Source organism: Garra rufa, chromosome 6 (genome assembly GCF_049309525.1).
Source record: "Garra rufa chromosome 6, GarRuf1.0, whole genome shotgun sequence".
Taxonomy (NCBI): domain Eukaryota; kingdom Metazoa; phylum Chordata; class Actinopteri; order Cypriniformes; family Cyprinidae; genus Garra; species Garra rufa.
Window position 1 is genome coordinate 46,438,243 of NC_133366.1, and position 27,374 is coordinate 46,465,616.

Here is a 27,374-nt window from a genome sequence, read left to right on the forward strand (position 1 = left end):
CTTTAATCTAGCTTGATGTTTTGTGAAGTGGCGTGGCAGTACTGAAGCTCTTGGCCAATTGCAACGCACTGGGACTGCTAACCAATCACAATATATTTGGTTTTTCGGAAGGTGGAACCCTGAAATAATCGAGCCATTTGTGCTAGCCTGGGGAGAAAGCCATTGTAATAATGTAAATTATGTGAAATATTATGCGTTTTTCGAACCACCAAGCATGAGAGCATGTTATAGTGCACCCCCTAAACAAAATGAAGAGCAAAAAAGAGCATAATAGGCCCCCTTTTAATGCATCATGTTTCTTTCTGGAGCATTAGTGAGCGCTTGAACCTTCTGTAATAGTTGCATATGAGTCCCTCAGTTGTCCTGATGGATCTCAAAATCATACAGTAATTGTCGGAAAGAGTTCAAATACACGAAAATGCTGAAAAACCCAAAAATTGGTGGGACCTGAAAATTTTTTCTAAGGAACAGCAGACAGATTCACTGTTCAGCACAAACAAGGGACTTATGAACAACTATCACTAAACAAAAGAACACAGCTGTGGATCATTCAGGTAACAACACAGTATTAAGAATCAAGTGTAAACCTTTAAATGAGTTCATTTTTATAAATTCAACTATTATTTTCTCTTGTGCACTATATGTGAACATCTTTTATGTGAAATATCTTAATCAGGTCAGTACTAAATAAAAAATAACATGCATTTTGTATGATCTCTCTTATTTTGGTAAAATAATTAACATTTTGCAGATTCTGCAAGGTGTATGTAAACTTTTGACTTCAACTGTAATCAGATTTTCGTTTTTTGCCTGGTAGCAGATCAAATCCCATAAGTGTAAATCATGTTCAGAAGTTATACTTAGTGCCAAAATACTTACTCCTTTCTTCTATTTTAACTATCCAAGAGTGTTTTGATGCCTATAGGAACATAAGTTGTTATGCTTTGCTTGCGCTTGTCTTTTTGACTCAGCCTGCATACACTTGTATTAATTTTGTCTATTTATGTCTGAAGTTCAAACAATACAGAAATACTGTTGTGCCATCAACAGCTCAAATCAACTGGAGCAGAAATAGTAAAGTAGCATCATACGTCCCAAGTGAATTGAGGAAAGCTGTTTATGTCTGATATAGGTTTATGCCTCTTTTCACCTGTCACTTGGTTACACAAGGGAGCAGTCCTCTTGCAACTTTAGATTGTCTTTCATCAGAGGAGCTGCTAGGGTCAAAAAGTAAAGGCTTTTTATCTATAATGCATAAAAGCAAGTAACAAACATAAAACCATAAATATGACCATTTAAATATTTTCAACAATAGGATCCCAGTATTTCATCACAGGAGTCTTCTTTCTTTTATTACTCTCTGTAAAATATTTGCAACATCTAGCTAGTAATATGAAGAGCGCTGGGTGTGCCCTGCAATAACCACAAGAGATGTGTAGAGATACTTTATAGTGGTGAAGTAAAATTCACGCTTAAGGCTAACTTCCTTTTTTCGAATCCTTAATTCAAATGCAGTGTTTAGTGAAGTGAAAATGAACAGATATCTGAAATAGTTTTACAAAAACTATGATTTGCATAAAAGCTGTGTAAGACGTTTGAGACCGTTTAAATAATTATTACCCAACTACAGCTATAGCTATATATGAAGCATCCAAGTATACTGTACGCATGCTCGGTCTCTACAGATGGTTCCCTAAAATCAATGTTCCTGATAAAAGAGACATGTTCTTGTAAGTTTCAATCAGACTATTGAGTTTCACTACCTCCTATGAATCACACTGTGTTTGCATGTTTGATTTCTGTTTGTTTTCTCCCACTATGACTACAGCCAAACTGCAGTTTGCATAGAAAAGAAGACCAGACATAATAATGGCGGTCAGGTAATCAAATTGGACTTTTTCTGTCTTGAAATATGCTAGACTGGTAGTACTTCAATATTCGACATGTTTTAAGACTGTAACCATAAGCTTACGATGACAGATTTTGGATCAGAAATTGAGGACTTCTGTTTTGTGTGTTTCTCTTTTTTGGTTGCTAAATTTATTACAGCAGCCTTTAATCCAGTCTTCAGTGTTAGATATTTCAGAAGTGATTATATTATGCTGATTTGTTGCTCAAGAATGGACATTATCCATTCATTTTATGGGCATTTTGGTGAGTTCACCCAAAAATTTAAATTCTGTCATTAATTACTCACCTTCATGTTAATTTTCAGAACACAATTTAAGATATTTTTGATGAAATCTGAGAGCTTTCTGACCCATAGACAGCAACACAACTACCATGTTCAAGGCCCAGAAAGTAAGGACATTGATAAAATAGTCCATGCGACATCAGTGGTTCAATGTTATGAAGCTATGAGAATACTTTTTGTGTGTAAAGAAAACAAAAATATCTACTTTGTTAAACAATTTCTTCTTTTCGCATTAGTCTTCAACGCGCGCTCACAAGAGTGCCACAACATATGCATGTGGGCCGGCATGAGTAATTAATGACAGAATTTACATTTTGGGGTTAACTATTCCTTTAACTCCATAAATACACATGCCTTGCAGTGCAAAATTCAAATACAGGTAAAAGAGCTGTAAAAAAATCTATACGGTAAATTCCTTCCTTCTATACTAATACAGTATACTGTACCTTATTTTTACTGATTAAAATTATTTATTAAAAATGAAACCTGTCTCTTTTTACAGGATGAGAATCTTGGAAGCAAAGGTGTCCGTATTTCTTTGTATATTAATTTTGGCCCAAGGCTTTACCTGCTCCAGGACATGTAACTGTGATGAAAAATATTTTTGCGACTGTTCATCAAATCATCTCCAACATGTCCCAAAAGTTCCAGCGAATGCTCTTGGCCTTGACCTGTCTTTCAATCAAATTGAGTCTATCGACATAAATGATCTCAGCGAATATAGTGAGCTTCAAACCCTAAACTTCCACAAGAACAAGCTCAAGTTTATACACATTGAGGCTTTCAAATCTCAACATAAGCTGGAAGTTCTTGACCTGTCCTTAAACAACCTGAAAAATCTGTCTTCGTCTTGGTTCCATGAGCTAAAATCTCTTCAGCAACTGAACCTTGTAGGAAACCCATACACCACCTTGGGACCTGCTCCCATTTTCCAATCTCTCCTTAACTTAAGGACACTGCGATTCGGTAGTCCTTCACTGAGAGAGGTTTACAAGAATGGCTTAGATGAGCTTGCTCATCTGGACGAGATGACATTCATTGGCAGTAACCTGAGGTCGTATGAGAACGGGAGCTTAAAAGCAGCCCGTCCCATCGGTTCAGTCTCTTTGAGCCTTCAGAGTCTATTTCAGAATGATCCAGAATTAGTCTCTAAGGTTCTTCAAGACGTCTCCCATCCTGAAACTCTGCTAAGTATCAAAGATGTCCAACTCAGAACGAATACTTCGACAGAGCCATTTAAAGCCACGAGAGAAGGTGGGACTAAAAGCTTGACTTTTCAAAATATCTGCGCAACTGATGAAGGACTTACCTCTTTTTTGATAGTCATGGATGGTTCTCCTTTGTCTTATATTGGTCTTGAAGATGTGCATTTAATTGGTCAAGGAAGGTGGCAAAAAGCTTCATTCACACACTATGAAAACTTACATACGGCCTATATACGCAATCTCGACATCCAAGGGTTCTTTAGATTCAGTAGCATGACACAATTAGGATTTCTGCTGGTGCACTTCCACAAGGTGTCCGTTATCAATGGCACAGTGTTTCTTATTCCTCCGTTAACTACTTATCTGTTGAGAAATCTTGAATATTTAGACCTTAGTCAGAACCTCCTTTCAGACCTAACGATTGAGCCGACGTTGTCTACGAGTTTTGGCGCATATCAAAAACTCATCACTCTAAACGTGAGCCAGAACATTTTAAAATCTTTTGGGTTGATGTCTCGGTTGGCCACTAATCTTAAAAGTCTCAAATATTTAGATTTAAGTCATAATAGTTTCGTTTCCATGCCAGAAAAATGTAGCTGGCCAGCTACTCTCAGGTTTCTGAACCTTTCCAGCACAAAGATCCATAAGATGACCCCATGTCTCCCTTCAAGCTTGACGGTCCTGGATCTCAGCGAAAATGATCTGACGGTGTTCAACCAAAGATTTCCCCAACTTGTTACGCTTATATTGACAGGCAACCGAATTATGAAACTGCCAAATGGGGAATTACTTCCAAGGTTGCAGACACTGCTCATCCAAAGGAACGCCTTGCGGATGTTTTACAGGAACGATTTGAAGAGATTTAAAAATCTTGAATATTTGGAGGCGGGTGATAACAATTTTGTGTGCTCCTGCGAGTTTGTTTCGTTCTTCAAACAGGATGTTGACCTTTTCATCACACTAAGAGATGGTCGTCGCAATTATGTGTGCGACACTCCATTCACTCTCAGAGGTGATGCTATTGACAATGTCAGATTATCAGTCTTTGAGTGTTATATGATCTCTGCTGTCTCTGTACTTTGTTCTTTGATTATCATAGTGCTCGCACTTATTGTTGTCACCTGCCACAAGCTTCACGTTATATGGTACCTCCAGATGACTAAAGCTTGGATACAAGCCAAACGAAAACCTGCAGTTGGTCGACTGGCCGAAGAGCTCCGCTATGATGCTTTCGTATCCTACAGTCAACATGATGCTGAATGGGTCGAAGAGATCCTTGTTCCAGAGCTGGAGAGTGCACACCCTCCGTTTGCCCTGTGTTTGCACAAACGGGATTTCCAGCCAGGCCGATGGATTGTGGACAACATCATTGACTCGATTGAGAAGAGCCATCGGACTCTCTTTGTTCTGTCTGAGCACTTTGTTACCAGCGAATGGTGCCGTTACGAGCTGGACTTCTCACATTTCCGCATAGTCGATGAACACAATGACTCCGCTGTCCTGGTACTTCTCGAGCCAATAAAAAAGGAGACCATTCCCAAGCGTTTCTGCAAGCTGAGGAAGATTATGAACTCTAGGACGTATCTGGAGTGGCCCGAAGAGGAGGAAAAGAGAAGCGAGTTCTGGAGCAATCTGAGAGCTGTCCTACAGAGAGATGAATGTTAATGGCTAAGGAACGGTCGGCAGGTTGTGTGACAGACTGATTAAATCTGGCCAAGACTCAATGTCTCTATGATGCATTATCCGATTTACTTTCATTTGTAGGCTTGCTGTATACAGTGTTATCATTAACTAAAAGCAAATCTGAAAATATAAAATGGAAAGCTAATTCAAAATGATAATAAATGCTAAAATAAGTGACAAAATGCAATGCCTGTCAGCTGTGGCTAGGGGGTTGCTTGCATAATACAAATACAGACAGGCCTGCTTTATACTTCATACGTAGGCCCATTGTTACTCGACAGACTGTTTCACATGACGTGTTCAAAGCACTCTGCACTGTGAATAGTTTGAAGTACAGTATTAGCACAATAAATAATCACAATCCAGGTCATGTATTATCAGTAGAATGTGTCTGTGTAACGTGAGCTGTGTTAGTGTTACTTTATCTTTAATGTTATTTACTACTGTAATGACTAACTGTTTGCAGTGTGATGATTTCACAATGAGTTAAGCCCTTTCCTGTTACGTAAGTAAATACATTAGATTGAATCAAATGCTAATATATGTGACAATGGCTTTACAGTGAAACATATAGCAGTGATAAACTGTTATAAAATCAAATACTAACACCTTTTATTCGCATCCTGTTATTTTAGACGTATTCTTTCGTTTTTAGCATGTTGTCTTTACATACTATAGACTGCTTACTTTTTTTACGGAGGCTTTCGATCTATTTTGATAGACCTGATGTCGTAAACGATCTCTTTTTAGATCTCTTTTTCCAGAAATCACATGATACTGACAACTTTTTAAATAGTATTTTATGACATTGGCGCCACCTGTTGGATGCTTTTAGATTTTTAATTTAAAATTAATTTTACTTGCAGTGTGTAATTTCAGTCTTGTTTTTTTGTTTTTCACCTGTTATTTCTCTAATGTTTTTTTTACAATATAACCTGCTTCTTCGCATAATGAAACCAAAACCAAGCATGTCATTTTCTGCTGTGATTTGATAGTGTAATATCTTGTACCAGTGTGGAGCTCAGCAGATGGTGGATGACTGCATCAAATGCTTTTGTTGCCAATGCAAGTGATTAAAACAGGGGGTTTTGGTGAGATGCATATTGCTGTCAAAGAATAAACTGTAACCTTTCACGTTTTAATAATGTAATCACAGACTGAGTCCTTATAAATAATCTCACCGGCGGTGACCCTTTAGTGGGTTCATCAGCAAGCTAATTAGTGTACACACTGCTTAAGCATTTTATTTCTTGGCTCCTGAAGTACTCTCCACAGACGGCCATCAAAATCAGTGTATCTCAGAGTCAGATAATATTTAACAATGATCCCATCTGTCATCTGATTGATGAGATCTTTTGTGTTTATTAGTATCCTCAAATCTCATGTACTGTATGAGCCTTTGGTCAGAATCTAATCATCAGTTGCATCAAGACTGCACGAAAAATACATATACATTTGAAGTCAAAAGTTTACATACAGCTCGCAGAATTTGCTAAATGTTAATTATTTTACCAAAATAAGAGGGATCATACAAAATACATGTTATTTTTTATTCAGTACTGACCTGATCAAGATATTTAACATACAAGATGTTTACATATAGTCCACAAGAGAAAATAATAGTTAAATAAATAAAAAAATTACCCTGTTCAAAAGTTTACACACACCTGATTCTTAATACATTGTTACCTGAATGATCCACAGCTGTGTTTTTAGAAGTCCTTTTAGTGATAGTTATTCATGAGACTCTTGTTTGTCCAGAACAATTAAACTGCCCGCTGTTCTTTAGAAAAACCCTTCAGGTTCCACAAATTCTTTTTTTATTATTATTATTATTATTATTATTTGTGTATTTTTGTGTATGTGAACCCTTTCCAACAATGACTGTATGATTTTGAGTACTTTTAATACTGAGGACAACTGAGGGACTCATATGCAACTATTACAGAAGGTTCAAACGCTCACTGATGCTTTAGAAGGAAACACAATGAATTAAGTGCCAGGGGGTGAAAACTTTGAATTTAAAGGTCAGGGAAAAGTTCACTTATTTTCTCTTCTGGGAACATCTGGGAATATCGTCTGTAGCTTCTGAAGGGCTGTACTAAATGAAAAAAATATATATATTTAGCAAAAATAAGAAAAATGTACACATCTTCGTTCTGTTCAAATGTTTTCACCCCTGGCTCTTAATTAATCGTTTTTCCTTCTGGAGCATCAGTGAGCATTTGAACCTTCTCTAATAGTTGTATGTGTGTCCCTCAGTTGTCCTCAGTGTGAAAAGATGGATCTCAGAATCATACAGTCATTGTTGGAAAGGGTCTAAATACACAAAAATGCAGAAAAAAATAAATTTGTGGGACCTGAAGGATTTTTCTGAAGAACAGAGGGCAGTTTAACTGTTCAGGACAAACAAGGGACTCATACACATCACTAAACAAAACAAAACACAGCTGTGGAACATTCAAGTAACATCACAGTATTAAGAATCAAGCGTATGTGAACTTTTGACCAGGGTAGTTTTTATAAATTCAACTATTGTTTTCTATTGTGGGCTGTATGTAAATGTATTTTTATGTGAAATATCTTATTCAGGTCAGTACTAAAAAAAACATGCATTTCACATTATCCTTTTTATTTTGGTTAAATAATTAACATTTTGCTGATTCTGCAAGGTGTATGTAAACTTTTGACTAGCCAGTCATCTGCAGATATTAAATATCTCTCTGTGGGTCAATTTCTGGATGTGGGTCAGTTAATCGTTTTAGGGTTTAATATCTTATGTTGTGGCAAAGCATCTGCTAAATGACAGATTTTGTGCAAATTAAAAGGGGAATTTTTTGTTCACATAGACACAGAACAAGTGGGAGGTCCGAAATGTTCCTCATTCAGTTATTTTATGCTTTGCTCTTGAACAGTAATTGCAAGGACAGTCCTTTTGGTGGTGCCTGGGGTTAAGTGTCTTTCTCAAGGGCACAATGATGATTTTAGCGAACTCTTCATGGGTCACCACTACTGGGGTTAGAATCCGTTCAGACTGAAGACCACTAGGCTTCAGCCACAATGTTTGCATCAAACGCTGCTGGAAAGAGAACCGAGAAAAAAAAAAAGCTTACAGAATTGAAAAATAACCTTTTTAAAGTGCAAGTGAAAGTACTCCATCAAAAAACAACAAGTAATCAGTTTAAAAGCCAAGTGAAGAACAAATGTTCTTATAAAAGTCTTCTATGGAATTGAAACAAGCTAACACACATTCTGCACATATTACAGGTGATTTGCATGCAGGCATACAAAGCTATGAGCTACTGTTATTTCAAAAAGAAAATTACAGGTCTGAGTGCCTAAATTTCTCTGAAACAATTTTTCACTAACATGACAGTTGAAAAAAGATACTTGAGATGCCTTAGGGCCTTTTCAGAATTGCCACACACAGTCTGATCCATTTTGAGAACCCTTTCAGATAAGACTGGTCTCTGAATAACTTATAAGGTTTCGTGAGGTTTCATCATGACTGCAGAAACTTTGTGCACAATGGAATACTTAGAGTTTAAAAACAGTCGTCCAGTCCATCATGAGGGAGAAGGATTTTGAGGCACCTAATATATACACTGACATTTCTTGAGTGTAATTTGTGACTGGAGAATGGGGACAAAGATAATGAAGCAGCTCTCGTATTTAAACCTTGATTTATGAATTGGAAAGGTCATTTATGTCAGCACTAGTGTAAATAACTGCTGAAATGTATATTGGAACAAACAAAATTATTTTAGGTGAAGGATTTCATGCCTATATAGAATTTTGTTTGAGATCTTTTCAGTGTTAATAAATTACAGAACTGGTGTCACCTAAATCAGCACGTATTTCTATCTACATATAAAAAAAAAAAATACATTAAAAAAACTTGTACTGTCATGGCTGACCAGACTGGGAGGGTTGTAACACTACTTTCATATGTATTTCCACTCAACCCACAAAGATTGCACAAAATGGGACAGTCTGTAACCTGACATCTGACATTGCAAAAGTGGCTTGAACTCACACATTATCAGTTATGTTTTTAGAGTTGCTGGCTCACGTTTCATGTCTTAGTTCTATATTTCCTTTCCATTTTAGTAGAGAATTAAAATAATCTCCAAATGTTTCATTTCAAATTAAAATGCTAAAGATAAAAATGGAGGGTGGTAGAGCAACTATTTTTGTCTAGAGTCTAGCCCTAGAAGGAAATTTAATAGAATTTAATCCACAACATTTAGTTTCATGTTTTCTCTTTAAATCAGTAGTGGGATTATAATAACAGGGCTTTTTGACATTAATTTACACAGTTTACATTTATGTAAAAAAATACTTATTTTTGCTCTTACTTGCTCTTAAAGATTATTTATTTTCAGATTCGTTTTGAAGTGGGCCAGCAGTTATGAAAACATGAATGTAAATTTGTAATGTGGTGCGGTGTCGCCTCTTTCTATGTCAAAATCAGACAAATTATCACATGATTGTCGTAAGTCTCTTGCTTGTTAAAAGCAAGCAATTCATTTTATTCATACCCCCCCCCCCCCCCTTACAGTTTTGCGGAGGGCCCCCAGAAGTCCAGGATCGCCACTGATCGAGTGAAATCTGTGCTAAGAAACTCCTTCTGTGTCTGCGGCATTATGACAAGCTTTGGCATGTTTACATCCTGCCAGCATCTAGCGTTTCTCGTCTCTGCCGATTAAGCTCTTTCAGTAGCTGTGGTCGACTAAAAGCCTCAAAGGCATCTGGGCTAAAGTGGAGAGAACAAAGATGCAGGTCTTCAGGAATTTATCCACAGGCATCTTCCCATTCCTTGCTCTTATTTTATATTATAAAATATATATTGTTAGGAAAAGCAGTGAAGACTTACATTGCTTCTCTTGTTGCCCTTCAACTGAAAAATTACACCAAATGTTGCACAATGTGGCATTTATTTTCCGAGTTGTGTTGCGGTAAAAATAGCAACAGTTAGCAAAAGTAGCAACCATTTTACGTCATCGAAATAATGGCGCCCCCCATAGTCCAAAATATGAATAAAACAATGTACATTTTTTTACATAAAGTAGCATTTCACACAAGTCTTTCATAGGATTTCTGCTACATATTTTAGTAAGAGACATAATTTACGTTATATTAAGCCATACAAGTCGTAATGCCAAGGGGGATACCTTTGAAGTACTACAATTGTTTCTACTGTAAATGTAAACAACTGGCAACTGAAAATAGGCATATTTAATCGAAAGCCCTCTTCGCCACAATTACACAGAGTTACCACACACAGTGTCAACACGACATGTGACACAAAAATGAATGCAATTAACATTAAAAACGCAGCAGAAAACAAAAAAAACATGAGTTTAATAATGGATAAGACATCCTAACATCCCTGGGAACACCCTTTTCGCAGTAAATAATGCATTCACAATTTTAATAGTAGCTACCTTTACTGTAAAAATATCCGTATTCCACACTATCAGTTTTATTATATAATTATTTACTGCTAAATCACGAGAACGTCAAGAGAACTTATAATTTTCATTTATTATTTTATGACAGTGATGGGTAACCATATACCACAATTTCAATGTCAATGTTAACTTTAGGCGTCTTGGCAGAAAGCTACAATGGTAAATATTTGCAATGCGTCAAATCAACAAGTGCTGTGGGCATCTGGCGCTCGTTCAGTCGCTCTAATGAGGTTCCTCGGAAATTCTTTTTGGACGGGTTTCTCAATCATGAACCGAATGTTTTTTTCTCCAACGCAGTAGTCATTCGAAACGACTGCACAAAGGGGGCGTGGTTACAGTATCACTGACTGAAGCGCCGCTGCCCGCGCCGCAACAGTCAGCTGGGGAGAAGCGTGTGCGCGCGCGCGTGCCGACCAACCGGGAAGCAAAGCGCAAGCCGAGCAAGACCCCGTACAACGGCGCAGGCTACAAGTGCAGGAGATTTCTACCCACTACATCCATTCCGTCCCCATCATGGCCGACCCAGCGGCTGCGGAGGGCGCGGGGGGCGCGCGAGGCTTCGCCAGGCAGGGCGCGCTGAGGCAAAAGAACGTGCACGAAGTGAAGAACCACAAGTTCATTGCGCGCTTCTTTAAGCAACCGACCTTCTGCAGCCACTGCACCGACTTCATCTGGTGAGTATGGCAGGGGACGCAAAGATGTTGTTGTATGTAAACGGTTACGAAGGGCACAGGTGACTCACTTGATGCTCGTGACAGGAAAAACACCAAAGCGTTTGAACGCTCTCAGACATCCGCAGTGGTGTCAACGCTGAACAAAGACGCCGAGCGCAGACGGAAAAGACAAGCGCTTCGCGCAACGAGTTCAACGCAATGCTGCATCTCTACGAGATGTTTAGATATCAGTGCACTTGTATGTTTATGCCAGTACAGCACATTTATTTAAACTCTTCTCTTCCTGTAGTATGGATAAACGTTAACTGTCTATCACGAGAAATTCCTCACGTTATGATTAAGCCATCATCATCATCATCATCATCCTAGAGATGGATTTGGCGATTTTGCGGAATATGGTGCGCCTGCGCGTCTTGCTGCTGCTGAGCGCAGAGGAATGCATCCAGATTCGGTTTCTGTGCTGTAATCTCTCACACAGTCTCGTCTCTTTTGCAGGGGTTTCGGCAAGCAAGGCTTCCAGTGTCAAGGTAAGACTCTTTGGCCCCCTAGATGAAATTTGAGTACATTTCAGACTGCAGCTTTGTATTTTCCGTTACATGACAAGCAAGCACTGTTGCAAATGACTTAATTGTCCTTTCATTTCATTTGCTCACGTTTGAGGAAGAAATTCAGACAAGCTTTTTTGGTTTTCTAGTGGTGAGCTGAAGAAATTGTGACAGTGACAGTTGTTCTTGACTGTCACAGCCAACACACACACAAACACACACACACACACACACACACACACACACACACATACAGAGCAGTTTATATTTTGGGCAATTTGTGGTTAAATCATATAAATGTATAGAGTTTATTTTGTATTTCCTTTTCCCCATCTGACATTTATTTACATTTTCTTCCTTATCATATAAAATGTGAAAGTAGTTATGTTTTCTCATAAGATTGAGTTGTCACATCTTATTCACCAATGAAAATTTCAACATAGGCTCATTGGACATACATGCCCATGTACATTTCTGCAAACCTGAAAAAACATACCTATACACTCTTTAAAATAAATGTTCCAAAAGGGTGTTTTTGCAGTGATAGCCATTTTTGGTTCCCCAAAGAACCTTTCAGTGAACAGTTCCTAAAAGAACCATTTTGAAGAATGTTTTAAAAAATCTAAAAAACCTTTTTTGATTATCTGCATTTGAAAGGTTCCATGGATGTTCACTGATGCCAATAAATAACCTTTATTTTTAAGAGTGTATGTATGAATCACTGCAGTTTCCAGTTGAATGAAATGAAAACTAGAGGCAGTAAAACTCAGACAACTTCTCACCTTCTCATTTACAATATGATTTACACATAGAAAAGCCTAGTTTTCACAAAATTACTTGCAGAATATTATATAATAGCTTCACAATAATTTTAACATCTGCACGATTCGAAAACTGATACTTCTGAACTTTGTCGTCACATATACAGCTTCATATGCATGAGTTTTCTAATTTGGTAGGTTTGCTCGGTAGCTCACCCGATACGGCGTTGCACTTCAGTGATGAAGAGCTCTGGTACGAACCCCGTAACATGAAACAGCTCAAATCCACATTAGAAAGTTAAAAAAGCGTGGCTGCATCAACAAATGTGATTTTATATCACTTTTGCATTTGTTTAAGGTTGGGTTTGGTGAAGGGGATATTTCCAACACAAGTGCATTAACCTTTAGCGACACTACCTGGATATTTGAATTCTGAAAAGCGGCAAAACGTGTAGTAAGGTACGTAATTATGGTTGTCGCAGAAATGTATGTAGAGGCACATATTTCCAATGAGCCTGGGTTGAAAAATTTCATGAGTAGCTTGTTTCTGCACAGACTCTGTTGTTAGCAACAATTGACTTTTCGCAGGAAGTTTGATTGACAGGCCATCTGACCAACTGTAATGCAGTATCTGCCATTTTCATCTGTAGATTAACAGCGGTGGACTTGAACTTAAATAACATCTTTCCACAGTTAAAACAAGATAGCTTCGTGTTTATTTCAAGCCATAGCTAGTAAAGAGAAAGAGATGATTGATTCACTTTGCTTCATACTAAAAAGTAGCCTTCTCTGTTGGTACTTTTCACTGCGTGAGAACATGTTGGACATAGCAACAGTAACGAAAGGGGTCGTGTGTTTACCCGTGTGTTGCACCATTATTTTCATTCCATTCGAAAGCACTGCTAGAGAAAACCATTTGTAATTGAATTGAACTTTCGGATATGAAATACAAGGCACTGTTGCCATGAATGTCAAAGCCCAAACTGCCATTATACTGGCATTTGGCAGCATTATCCTTAACACATCACCTCCTACTCAGATCATTAATGGACTGTTAAAAACGCATCATCCACAATTACTACATTACAGTGCTACTTTACTAAGACAGCAAGTACATAGTAGGAGAATCTAGGGCTAGTCGTCACACATTTTATGACATTTCTCACTTGAATCAACTAAAAAACGTACTTCAGCTGATATGGTGCAATGAACTGCTTTGTCTTCCACAGGGAAAATACGTAGAAGATTTGGACTAATCAATATGACTCAATTACATGTGGACTAGGCAATTAGTTTTAAGGTAAATAACGAATCAAGATTCCTGACCTGTCAGAAAAAAGGAAACCTAGAAATCCTGGTGTGGATGGAAATGTATATTTTCAGCAAATCTTTCTACCTTTATCAAAGAAAACCGTGAAATAGCTACGATTTTTAAATATACAAGGGTTTATAATCTTTACTAGGGTGAGTAATCTTTGATATTTAAGGTACGGTCTCAATAGTGAGCGTTATGCTAAACATTACAGTACAGTTAATACACTGAAACTGTCATCTGCGTGTTTTAGCACAATGAGTTCTGTACAAATGGACTGCTTGGCTTGTCTGCGGAAATAACGCCTCGTTCCCATGCTTCCTGCCTCCACATGGTCTCCAACAATTTCTAAATTTATGGAATTGATTAACATATTTTATCACACTTAGAGCGGCATCTCTCTTCCGTGGCTCTTTATCTTTGCAATCTCTAATATTGTGTTCTTAGTTTAATAGTTCATCCCTCTGGCATCATCTAACGTATATAAACGCCTGCCAACTTTAAATCTTTGCTCTTTTTATCATCCAATGCCATTTTGGACTTTATGTTGGCATGATACCACTACCATAATGCATAGTCACACAAAAACTGCATTCATTTTGCCAGTTTTTATGTTTACCAAGCAGAAAGACATATTCGCTCTTGATATATTTATAGTGCTCTGCGAGGGCCAGCCAGGGCTGTTGCTGATGCAGCAATATGTTAACAGTTAATGTTGATCATTTACTTGACACACACATACAAATGCAAGCGTTAATATAATAAAGACCGATTAATCAAAGCATAGATCAGGCCTCCATTTTGTTAATGTTGCACATGTGCAGACTGAATAGAGAACTGCCTGCTTTTCCCAAAAGTTTAGCTTTGTGACAACCCCTGTCCTCTTTTATTGAGAAATACACCAACAAAGGACAGAATGTTCATATAGCGATTTCATTAGATTCATAATGCAAATATTGATAGGTAAATTTACATAAAAATTTACAAGACTAATTTCAGAGTCACATCTCACACTTGTCTCTTTATAGTTTGCTTGTGAGTGTTTATAATTGGTTAAAAGTGAAAAATAGAAGGTAGGAGAGGAGGTCAGAGCTGTGTGTCCCTGACCTGCTTCAGGTAACAAAGAGATGCGTCTGATACCAGCACAACAGCTATTTTTACCATTTCATTTTACTGGCAAATACTTGCAGACTGAGAATGAAGTGAAGAGAGTGAGCTGGTGCACAGAGAGGGTGGAAATGCAAACATGAGGTTGAAGTAATGGCTACTGTTCAATAAACCAAGACATGTTTGAAATTTTACAAAATCTTTATAATAATGGCATTGTTACAGCTACAGCCTGAATATAAATATAATGCTTTTTCGTAATGCCATCATTCATTAACGTCATTGATCTTTCTACTGCTGCAAAACATGCACTTGTTCTGCTATGCGTGCATGTAAATCTATAAACTCAAGCAGGTAGGTTCGTATTAAATTACACAGGCCTGAACAAAATGGAACAGTGCCAAAACAAGATGTTGGAAAAAAGTAACAGTTGCTGTCGTTGTTTTACATTTACGGGATAATTCCTATAATTTATATGTAAGTTTAGAGTTTAAACCTATGCATTTACTTTTTAGTGGAGTTAAAAAACTGCCGATAAGAGTATAATATCCATGAGCAAAAATAAGCACAAGCTAAAACCAAGAAATAATACTTCAGAAGGAAACACAATGCAGGGGTGTAAACTTTTGAACAGAATGAAGATGTGTACATTTTTCATTTAGTACTTCCCTTCACAAGTTACAGAAGATACTTACATGTTTTCCAGAATACAAAATAAGTTAAATTTACCCTGATCTTCAAATTCAAAAAGTTTTCACCCCCCAGCTCTTAATGCATTGTCTTTTCTTCTGGAGCATCAGTGAGCGTTTGAACCTTCTGTAATAGTTGCATATGAGTCTTACAGTCGTCCTCAGTGTGAAAAGATTGATCTCAAAATCATACAGTCATTGTTGGAAAGGGTTCAAATACACAAAAATGCTGAAAAACCAAAGAATTTGTGGGACCTGAAGGATTTTTCTGAAGAACAGCAGACAGTTTAACTGTTCAGGACAAACAAGGGACTCATGAACAACTATTACTAAACAAAAAAAAACAAAAAAAAAACAGGTGTGGATCATTCAGGTAGTATATATGTGACCCTGGACCACAAAACCAGTCATAAGGTTAAATTTTACAAAACTGAGATATATACATCATATGAAAGCTCAATAAATAAGCTTTCTATTGATGTATAGTTTGTTAGGATAGGACAATATTTGGTCGAGATACAGCTATTTGAAAATCTGGAATCTAAGGGTGCAAAAAAATCAAAATACTGAGAAAATCACCTTTAAAGTTCTCCAAATTAAGTTCTTAGCAATGCATATTACTAATCAAAAATTACATTTTGATAGGTTTACAGTAGGAATTTGACAAAATCTTAATGGAACATGATCTTTACTTAATTTCCTAATGATTTTTGACATAAAAGAAAAATCAATAATGTTGACCCATACAATGTATTTTTGGCTATTGCTACAAATATACCCCAGCGACTTAAGACTGGTTTTGTGGTCCAGGGTCACATATAGTCTTGTGGACTATATGTAAACATTTCTTACATGAAATCACTTATTCAGGTCAGTACTAAAAAAAAATAACATGCATTTTGTATGATCCCTCTTATTTTGATAAAATAATTAACATTTAGCAGATTCTGCAAGGTGTATGTACATTTTTGACTTCAACTGTATCTGTCAATGGGGTATGAAAACTTATTTTCACTTTTAATTTTGGTCCTACTGAGCCCATTGGCAGATATTTGTTCTTGTTTTAATCATAAAATGTATTTTGATCAGTTTCATCGTGAACTTGACGACTTATGTAATTTTGCTATTTGAGTACAGTACAGGATATTTCCATATTCTCGTGGGTGGGAGCAGAGGTTCAAGCCTTAAGCTATTTTTTTTATTTGTAAAATGAATTAAAACTTAGAGATTTGTTGAAATCTAACCCAACTCATTGTTTGCACCCTAGACATTTACATTTAGAGAACATATTGTGTTCCCTTCAGTTTATTCCTTAAATTGTCTTTACTTGGTCTTAAAAATCTTTACAAATCTTAAAATTTTCATCTTAAAATGTAAAAGTATTAGTTTGCAAATAAAATGTATCACTGGTATGAATGTTTTCCTGTGCGAAATTCACAACAGTATGTGGTTGCTAAGGTGTTCTGAGTGTTTTTTGTTTTTTTTATTAAGCGGTTGTTTACTACCCCAAGCCCAAAGAGCCCATACCATGAAGTCTCTATATTGTTCTCGTCTCTAGTTATGACTTAGGTTCCTCCTACAGTTTGTTTTGTTCACTCGTTTGTCTGAACCTTGTCAGATCGGGAAAAAAATTGCCACTCGACAGACAATGATTGTGAAGTAAACAGTAACAGTTAGTTTACAGTGGTGTGGATGACTTCCACACCGATGGAACACTGTATGCAGTGTTTGGAAGTGTTATGATAATGACTGCATGGACACTGAGGTTGCTTGGAGAGTTTTAAAGGGACAGGCAGGCCTTTGCTACGGAACCCAGTCATCACTGACTGCATGATCCTTCTGTAATCACACATCTGTAATGACTGGAGGGCAATAATTGAATGCAAAGATATAATTAATAAGGACCTTGACTCTAATTAAGAAGCATAGCTGTGGGATTTAAGAGGTTTTGTAATGAATGTTTGTGAAGGCCTGTTTTTGCCATTTGTATGTGGTTTGTGTTCACTGTAATTCCTTTTATTAGTAGTGATTGCTAGCACAAGCATCACTAGGCATTTAGGCAAAACCTTGCCACTAAAGTTAAGGGTTCTTAATGAATTTCAAAGCTGATTTTAAGCACAGTTTTGTTTGTTTTTGTATGATTTGTTGGTAAAAGCAGTGGCTAAATGCACTCAACTTGCATCGTCCCGCTCGCAGCATGATAAACAAACCCTTTATGTAAATACTGAATATATTACAGAAAACAATACTAGAACACTCCGATCCCATTTTAATTACTGAAACTGGCACTGGAAGTTTTACACTGTTACTCACTGCCTGCATGAGCAGAGTTATAGATTCCTGCAAATGCTCCCATTATAATCAGTGAAGCTGTCTACATTGCAATAAATCTTATTTACTTCTTGCTGATTTTGTCACAGATCCAAAATAATCCGTTTCCCTTTGGTATTATAGCTTCTGGTGTCAGGTGATTTTCTTTGGTACTCGTTTTCCTGTTCCACAACAGATTTTTTATAGAATAATTGTGCAGCTCCGCCTGTCTTGGTTGTATTTTATTACCGTGCATTGTTTTCAAAACCGAGAGCATGTCACGCAGCCTGTTCATGTGCAGATTTAACTAATTTGGCTTGCTTCTACTAAATGACAGGTGATTTTGCACTAACATTAGAGTTTGATATGATTGGATGCGTAGTTGACATTAACAAGAAAAGATACGGGAAGCGTTTCTCTTCCCTTTTAAACTTTGCCTGTTTATTTTTTATCATAACAATGCATAATCATATGGTTGACTTAATTGCATTATGTTACTTACATATAGAATTGTATATTCCTGCTATGACAGTAGACCTGCAACCCAGCTACTAAACAGTCATATGATGTTGCTAAAAAGCAGATTATTTGGTGTATTTGGTGTAATGCAAGCAGCTATCCTTTGCATTGTGATTGGCCGAATAACATGTGACAGAAATGTTACGCCCCTTACTAGGGCTGCTCGATTATGACAAATATCATAATCACGATTATGACTGGGTCCAAAACTTTATATTAGTGATTAATTTAAAGATGGCAATACAACAGGAAAAAAAGATACAAATGGAAAAAAAACAGTGCTATATTTTGGGGGGGGGGGGGGAAATACTGAATACATTTATGCAAGTCTAAAGTAGTCTAACAGCCTACTAAATTGAATGTAATTAATTGAATGTAAAATAAAATGGCATCTTCACTGTAAGAAATAAACATGCTTTGTTTCTTATTAAAACTACAAAAGTCCTTCATTCAAGAGCAGTGATTTTTATCTTTGTATTTTGTTTTATTAATATTAAGCACAGAGACCACAGAAGGAATATTATTTGTTGCAGCTTTAAGAACCACATGGATCCAATATACTTTTACACACGTATTTTCATTCTCAACTATTTCTGATCATTTAAGACATAACTGACAAAGGTTTACATGAATAATCACCAAGTGCCTAATTTTGAAATATTTTTGTGTGTATTTGACCATTTAGGTGTGCACCTTGAGCTAAAAGATAACTTTACATGTCCGTGTTTTGCTCTCAGCACATACACAGAACACTGCAAGTACTTCTTCTCACTTTTAAAAACACAACATCAAAGAAACATTAATAAATCAAGCACGTCCCATTTTATGAAAGTCACGTTGATTTCGCTAATTTGCATGTGAAATGAAGCTTTTATGGAGAAACAAAAGGGCGCCACTGGAAAGTCATTTCATCTCGATTACTGTATTTTCATGATTGTTCGAAGCCAAAAATTAAAATTGAAACTGAATTTCGATTAATTGCACAGCCCTACCGCCTTACCGTCTTGTGATGCCGTGTACTGGTGCGACGAGACAAAAACAATAAAACCCATTATAAACAAGGCATTTGCTTCATCCAGTGGGGACATAATTACTGATTTTAATGACTTATGTCTTTTTATGTGTTGTGCCACGCCGCAATAAACACAAAACCATGTCTGCATTTGTGATCGTAGAAGCGACAAACAACAATCACTACTCCACACTGCTCAAAACTTGAGTTTGAATAGTCAGTAGCAAATTCTTTAAATATGAAAACATACTTGCAGGCTGTGAGTCAGAAGCACCAGGCTGTCTTTGCTAAGTTGGAATTGCCCCAGCTTATAGAATCAGTTGACTTGACAGTTTGACTTGTGCGAAAAGGGTTAATGTGTATAATGGAAGATGGAAACGCATCAAAAAATCATGTGACTTTCTGCTATGGGAAAACCTGACTAACCAGCAGACCGATTTCATTAAACGGCATCTGAAATGTTGCTATTGTCATTCTGAAATGCCCAAGCATAAAATATAAAATTGCCTCCAGGAACTGTCTTACATGGCTGCGTTCCCAGACGGCAGGCATCCACCTCCAAAGCAACGGCCATGTTTACTTTGTTTCCTCTGCTCGCTCCGAGGCACAAGTCATGAATTTCATAGGAAAATTATTATAGTCAGTGGCTTCTCCTACTTTATTAGTGATATATAGTGCCAGTTTATCAGGAAGTGACGATTTTGTTCTTCTTGAGTTGTTGGATGGAAACGGAGCTTAATAGCAAATGATTTATGCAATATTCCAATTTTGCGCACAAGTTAAATTCGCAACTTTGGATGGAAACCTGTCTGTTGTAGGCTACTCTACCACATTCAGGAAACAGTCCTCTGTTAAATGCGCTGCACTCTCTCGGATATTTGCGTTGTACTATTCTGGAGCAGTGTTGTAAATATAATGTAAGCACTGATTTCTAGATGTGTATTCATCTGGAAGGCCAATCAAAGTAGTTCCGCTTTTGCAACGAAACATACAGCTTGTTCGTGACATAGTGGCGGCAACAAAGTTACAGCGAGAATAGAAGCAAATCTTCCCACGCAATGATGTAGATTTGTGGGGGCGTTTGAATGAGCCATTTTAGGAAGGCGAGTCTGAGTCTTAACTTTTATAAAGAACATCTCTTTGGGTTTGAATGAACAATAAAGTTACTGGAACAGCCGTTGTTCACTGACGAGCTGCGCATAGCAATGTTCATTATCAGTGTGAAAGTGCGCAGCTCGTCTGTAAACAACGGCTGTGTGTAGTATATACGGCTCAACGTGAAATCACGCACCTGATGGCATTTACCGCTGATTACAGAACCGGCTTTACTGACAAAACGCGCAAGTTATCGACCGATAAGGATCGGTGCATCCCTAGTTCTGAGAATGATCCCTGTAAGCTGAGAACTCCATTTTGAGTCATTGCCAATCAGTTAAACTTACCTTGAACTTACACTAAAGGTGGGATCTAATCCACATCTAAGAACAATCTTAGAACATCCTAGCAACCATTCTGAATTCTCTAGCAATTCCCTTAAAAACACCCACAACACCTTAGCATTGTGACAGTTGCATTTGCAAACACAACTGCCATTTTCTTCATTTATCTTTAGTTTGTTGGATTTCAGCGCATGAGCTGTATTTTCCAGGATGCTCTGGAGCAGTTCAGGGTTTTTAATGGCAAGCCTAAGAGTGCATGATGTTATACATGGTAATCACACGTCTGGTTAGTCTGCCTTTGCAAAAGCAGCTTTTCTGTCACTGCTGTTCCATATTTAAGTGTTTGAGGTGCACCTAAGGTTGAACTTCTAAATACTGTGCAGGTTCAAACTTGCTCCGCTTCCAAAGAAAACATTTCATGGTTGGAAAGTGTCTTATCATAAAAGTACACAATTTGTTGGTGTGAACTGCCTAAGTTGTTCCACTTAAGTTGCCTCTGGTGTAGAACAAAGTATGAGATAAATACATTATCACAACTTCTATTTTACGATGTCTATAACATGTCCAGGGGCAGGCTGAATCATGTTCATAAACATACTAAGACAAATCAATACTTAAATGGTGGGTTTAAAGGAGAAATTCACTTCCAGGACAAACATGTACAGACAGTTTACTTACTCTTTGTCTTCCAAGATGTTTGTGTCTTCCTTTTAAAAAGAAATTCTTTTTTGATGAAAACATTTCAGGAATTATCTCCATATAGTGCCCTCAAGTCTGAACTTCCAAATGCAGCTTCAAATGGTTCTAAACGATCCCAGCCGCGGAAGTAGGGTCTTATCTAATCTGTCATTTTCTAAACAAATTGACAGTTTATATACTTTTTAGCCACAAACACCCATCTCATCTCTTCTCTGCGATGCACATGTCATTACAGTTAGGGTATGTCGGAACTCCAACCTAATTTTCTCCTCCAACTTCAAAATCATCCTACATCGCTGCAGAAGTGCCGACCCAGTGTTTACAAAGTGAACATGCAATGATGATCAAACGCCCTTTACAAAAAAAAGGTAAAACAGCGATGTTGGACCATTTTGAAGTTGAAGAAGAAAACAAGATGGGAGTTTTTTGACATACTCTAACTGTCATGAACCAGAATACAGAGAAGAGACAAGACGAGTGTTTGAGGTTAAAGAGTATATAATTTGTCAATTTGTGTTGAAAATGACAGATCGTTCCACTAGATAACACCCTACTTCCTTGGGTGGTATCACTTAGAGCCCTTTGAAGCTGCATTGAAACTGCATTTTGGAAGTTCAAACTTGAGTGCACCATTGAAGTTTATTGTTATGAAAATAATTTCTGAAATGTTTTCCTTCTCTTTCACAACTTTTGATAGCAGTGTATATAATCACATGACAAAATTGTATACAATCAGCTACATTAAAGAGATAGTTCACCCAAAAAATGTAAATTCTGTCATTAATTACTCGCCCTCATGTCGTTCTAAACCCATACGACATTCTTTCATCTTCAGAACACAAGCTATTTTTGTGCAAATCCAGCATCAAACCGGGCCTTGTTTATAAAACATTTGTCAATAAACACATTTGCAAAACTCTGTTTCTGCCCCGGATCCACTGTTCACGTAACCACGCTTCTTTAGAGACATTGTTCGTGAGTGAGTCCCGTGCAGCAGTGCAGCCGAATGAAGCACGTTGATGGGCCCGCACTTGCTCTTGCTCTGGTCGTTGTGTGTGAGGGTGTGCTCTTCTGGGAGAAATGCCTATACAAGGAGTTTCACCCTTCAGGACGTTATGAAGAGGCAATATTGAAAAAACCTTCCGAAACTTGTATAAAACCCGGAAGTGTGTGTTCAGCACAGAAATACTCTGTTCAAAATCCAAATCGTTTTTTAAAACTTTGGCCATGTTTATCATGAGAATCCAACTATTTTACAGTGTAAATAACTTAAAATGCATGAAACAGCATTGGACCCCCTTTAAAATAGTCCATGTGACATCAGTGGTTCAAACTTAATTTTTTCTTTGCGCACAACAGTATTCTCGTAGCTTTATAAAATTATGTTTGAACCACTGATGGCCGCAGGCTCAGAAAGCTTTTGGATTTCATCAAAAATACCTTAATTTGTGTCTCTAAGATGAACAAAGGTTTTACGGGTTTGGAACGAAAAGAGGGTGAGTAATTAATGACAGAATTTTAACTCCCTTTAAAGGAGTCGTGCATCTTACCCCACTCTTTTCTACATGTGTATAATTGCAAGAGTTAAACTGAGGTAGATTATAATCGTGACATTTAGCGGAAAGAACAGTTCCACCCTCTTTAACCCTTAGGTCTTGTTGCCAGGCAACAGCTGAGAGATTACAGAGGGAATGTCCTGGAATGCTTCTCTAGAAAAGGGAAAGGAAGTGCCAAATAGAATAGACTGTTTACATGTGAAGGGGAGATCCTTTAGCTCCAGTCTGGCTGCTGTGACTCAACTGTCCCTGCCTCCTCCTTTATGTAACCACGCATGCATTCCTGTGGCTGGAATGTCAGTGCGTGCCAGACTGTGGTTTCCTCCCTCACCTCTACCCTTGTATTTATGTTTACCTGGCCTGACCAGGTATGCAGAAGGCTGGAATGTCTACTACATGTGTGTAGTAAAATAGATGCATTTCCGTGAACCAGATTTGCAGCTAAATCACAGATCGCAACAGTTGCCGTTGGGTTAACAACTTCATCAATAATTTGTCAAAGAATACATATTTAATAATCTGGTTAATAATGAATGATCCCAGTGATTAAAGTCAGAAGGCCTGTGTGAGTGTGAGTGTGTGCATGTGTGTGTTTATCTGATTGTTGTTTCTTTATGGTTGTGGAGCCAGTTTTGTTTGTTAGTAAATTGGACAATTCATTGTGCTTAAACTTGTGCTTTAATATAGACAAGATAGATATATTATGGTCCTGAAAAAATATGTTGGAAGGCCCTATTAGGTAATGTTAGTTAATAAATTCACTAACTATGAGCAAGACATTTGCTATAGTATCTATTCATTTTTGTTAGTTAATGTTAGTTAATAAAAATGCAATTGTTTATTGTTTGCTGAACAACTAACTGAAGTCTTAATTTTTGTAGTGAAATACGACTGGGCATGTTCTTGACAGTTAAACTCAAGTATTCAACCATCATAACTATTCAAAGAGTGGTCTATAAGTTGTTAAGAGTATCCTCCTACTTGTTTTCTAGAAGAAAAAATGTCTGCAAGCTAGAGTCTTTGTATCTGCAAAACTACCCTTTGTAAGCCATTACTATAAACTTCTCATTGCATTTATAATTAGTTTTTTGACTTTGTAAAAAAAAAAAAAACTCAACAACAAGATAAGATAATTGAAATTGCTGAATAAATAGGATTTCCATTGATGTGTGTTTTTTAAGGTTAGGACAATATTTGGCTGAGATACAAATATTTAAAAATCTGGAATCTGAGTGTGCAAAAAAAATCATAATACTGAGAAAATCGCCTTTAAAGTTGTTCAAATGAAGTTCCTAGCAATGCATATTACTAATCAAAAATTAAGTTTTGATATATTTACGGTAGAAAATTTACAAAATATCTTCATGGAACGTGATCTTTACTTAATATCTTAATGATTTTGGCATAAAAGAAATATTGTTCATTTTGACCCATACAATGTATTTTTACTTATTGCTACAAATATACCAATGCTACTCAAGACTGGGTTTATGGTCCAGGTTCACAATTTAATTAAAGTAATATTGCATATGATTTTTAGACTTGTTGACAAGTGTATTTTGTTTTACTGCACTGTCAGATTTGTTCACTTGTATTTAGCTTGTTTATGCTTATTAAAACAGACAAAAAAAACTGTCTGTGCAAGACAAAAGATATTTTAAGATATTTTAACAATACAAATAAGACAAAAATACATGTTTAGACCAGGAGTTTTGGAGTGTTCATTTTTTATTGTTTAGTGCTGAACAGGGCTTAGCTGGCAAATGTTCATTAGCGGTTTATGATTATAGGCTTTGCTTGCCACATTGTTAGACGGATTAAAAAAAGAGCAGATTACAACAACAAAAAAAGCCAGAATTATCACATCCCATGCTTTTAACGATACAGGAAACACTTATAAATATATTTTATACAAGAGCATTATCGATTAAAGCACTATTAAAGAGAACCCCGGGTATTAAGGCTTGTATGGCTTAATATAGTGTTAATGATGTCTCCTATTGAAATATGTAGCAGAAAACCCATGAAAAAATAATTTTGGACTATGGGAGTGCCATTATTTCCATGATGTGAAGTGGTTGCGCTCTGTAAGCTACTGCTGCTAACTGTTGCTATTTTTATTGCAACACACCTCGGAAAATAAAATACTGATACGATGCCACATTATGCAGCTTTCAGTCGAAGGGCAACAACAGAGGCAATAAGAAGAGGAGAAACAAATGGAAAGATGCCTGTTGATGAATTAAAATTTCCTAAAGACCTGCGTTTTTGTTCTCTCCACTTTAGCCCTGATGCCTTTGGTTGTAAGGCCACAGCTACTAAAAGAACTTATAAACGGCAGAGAAAAGAAACGCTAGATGCCATCCTGGCAGGATGTAAACATGCAGACGCTTGTCATGACGCCGCAGCCACTGGAGGAGTTTCTTAGCACAGATTTCACTCGAGATCCTGGGCGTTTAGACTCCTTGTGGGGAAATTGATCACACAACATTTGGTTTAAGCCTACGCTTATATCCATTCCCACCTGTAAGCTCTTTCAGTAGCTGTGGTCATCATATCAGTATTTTATTTTCCAAGTTGTGTATTCTGAATTGTGTTATGGTAAAAATAACAACAGTTAGCACCAGTAGCTCACCGAGCGCAACTATTTCACGTCATAATTAGGGGTGGCATGGTACATGGAAAAAAACCGAACCGTTCGGTTCGCTCGTCTCGGTTCGGTGCATGTGTGCGTCACACGGTTCAACGCATGCGCAATGTAGCCTCATGCCCTTAGTGAGTGTCCTTTTTGGGCGAAATAAGAGGTGTGTGTGTGGACATACAGACAGTAAAAGTGGTGTGCTGCAGGTTACGTCACATGTAGAAATGGGAAGTTGGAGAGATAAGGAAGGCTGCCCGGAGTTGGAGGATGCGCCAGCGTCGTATAAGGGGCCGTTCACATGTAGCGTTTTTTGCGCGCTCATGTTCGTTATTTCAAATGTGGACGCGCGGTATGCGCGCTCATGATGGAAGCGACGCGCTCGTTTTTTCCAGGCGCGTCTGCGCCGCATCGAGATAAAAACATCTCAACTTTTCAGTATGCCGCAAGCGCACTGCAGGTCATATGACATGAACCAACCAATAACTTGTTTAAAAGACAGAGCTTAAAGAGTTCCTCTCTTTTTCTTTTAAAAGATACTATTTTTGTAAGAGTTACACTGAAGTTGGCTCTTTGATAAATGCAAGTTAATTCTTCAGTTCAATCTTTATGTGCAAAAAAAGCACATAAATTCCTGTAGAGATAGCAATACACATTCTCATGTTATTGCCAAATAAATGAAAAGCATGTCATCAATGTCTTCTCTCTTGCTGTATCAAGAGAGAAGACATTGATGAAATCTCTCCTAGCTTTCCTCAGAGATGGTCCCAATAATGTGCTTAAAGTCAAGTCAAATTCAGTTTATGCATGATTACATGATATAACTTTTTTAATACTGTATCCTAAATTGTGGATAATTAAGCTGTATATATCATATGCTGAAGTACATTTCTGGAGTGTTAAAGATTAAAAGAAAAAAATAACAATAACAACCGTACAGAACCGAAAACCGTGACCCTAAAACCGTGATACAAACCGAACCGTGGGTTTTGTGAACCGTGCCACCCCTAGTCATAATGGTGCCCCCACAGTCCAAAATATGACTAAATATGAAAAAAACGATGTGGATTTTTAAATAACGTAAATCTTTCATTGGTTTTCTACTACATATTTCAGTAAGAGACATCATTTACGTTATATAGCGCCATACATGTCATAATATACAGGTTTCCCTGTTATCATAAATGTTTATATCATAAATATAAATTCTTTATTGATGCCCATACATTTACATTCATTTGACAGACAAGTGATTTACAGTGACTTCATTATATACATTTGTCATTATGTGCATTATTTTGTTAGTGTTCTGCAAGAAATCAGCATAAAAAAATTTTGTAAAGTTAATTTAGGCCTATATGAACTCTATGGCATCCCCAGTGGGAATGGTTATTTAGAAATGTGAACTCTTTAGTATATAATATGTATTCATGATTTGACCTAATGCTAGTTTAACATTGTATACATAGATTAAGGTTGTGAATGTCACCCTTTTTGACCCCTATAACTGATGAATATGAAACTGTTTGGACTAACCAGAGAATTTGGGGTTTGGTG

At 37.2% G+C, this 27,374-nt stretch overlaps 2 protein-coding genes across 3 annotated transcripts in view; both read left to right on the forward strand.

Moving 5' to 3' along the window:
* The first annotated feature begins 1,759 nt into the window (after positions 1-1,759).
* Positions 1,760-6,183, forward strand: tlr2 (toll-like receptor 2). Its single transcript, XM_073842066.1, has 2 exons — positions 1,760-1,880; positions 2,697-6,183. The coding sequence occupies exons 1-2, from the start codon at positions 1,870-1,872 to the stop codon at positions 5,062-5,064; spliced, it is 2,379 nt and encodes a 792-aa protein (XP_073698167.1). The 5' UTR covers positions 1,760-1,869; the 3' UTR covers positions 5,065-6,183.
* A 4,734-nt stretch (positions 6,184-10,917) lies between these two features.
* prkcba (protein kinase C, beta a) overlaps positions 10,918-27,374 on the forward strand; it is a 43,240-nt gene continuing 26,783 nt past the window's right edge. Inside the window, exons 1-2 of one of the 2 annotated variants that reach the window (XM_073843058.1) lie at positions 10,918-11,230; positions 11,726-11,757. In XM_073843058.1, coding sequence (XP_073699159.1) covers positions 11,070-11,230; positions 11,726-11,757 — 193 coding nt within the window. In that variant the 5' untranslated portion in view covers positions 10,918-11,069. The remainder of the gene's footprint in view (positions 11,231-11,725; positions 11,758-27,374) is intronic. The other variant, XM_073843056.1, reaches the window with a different exon arrangement.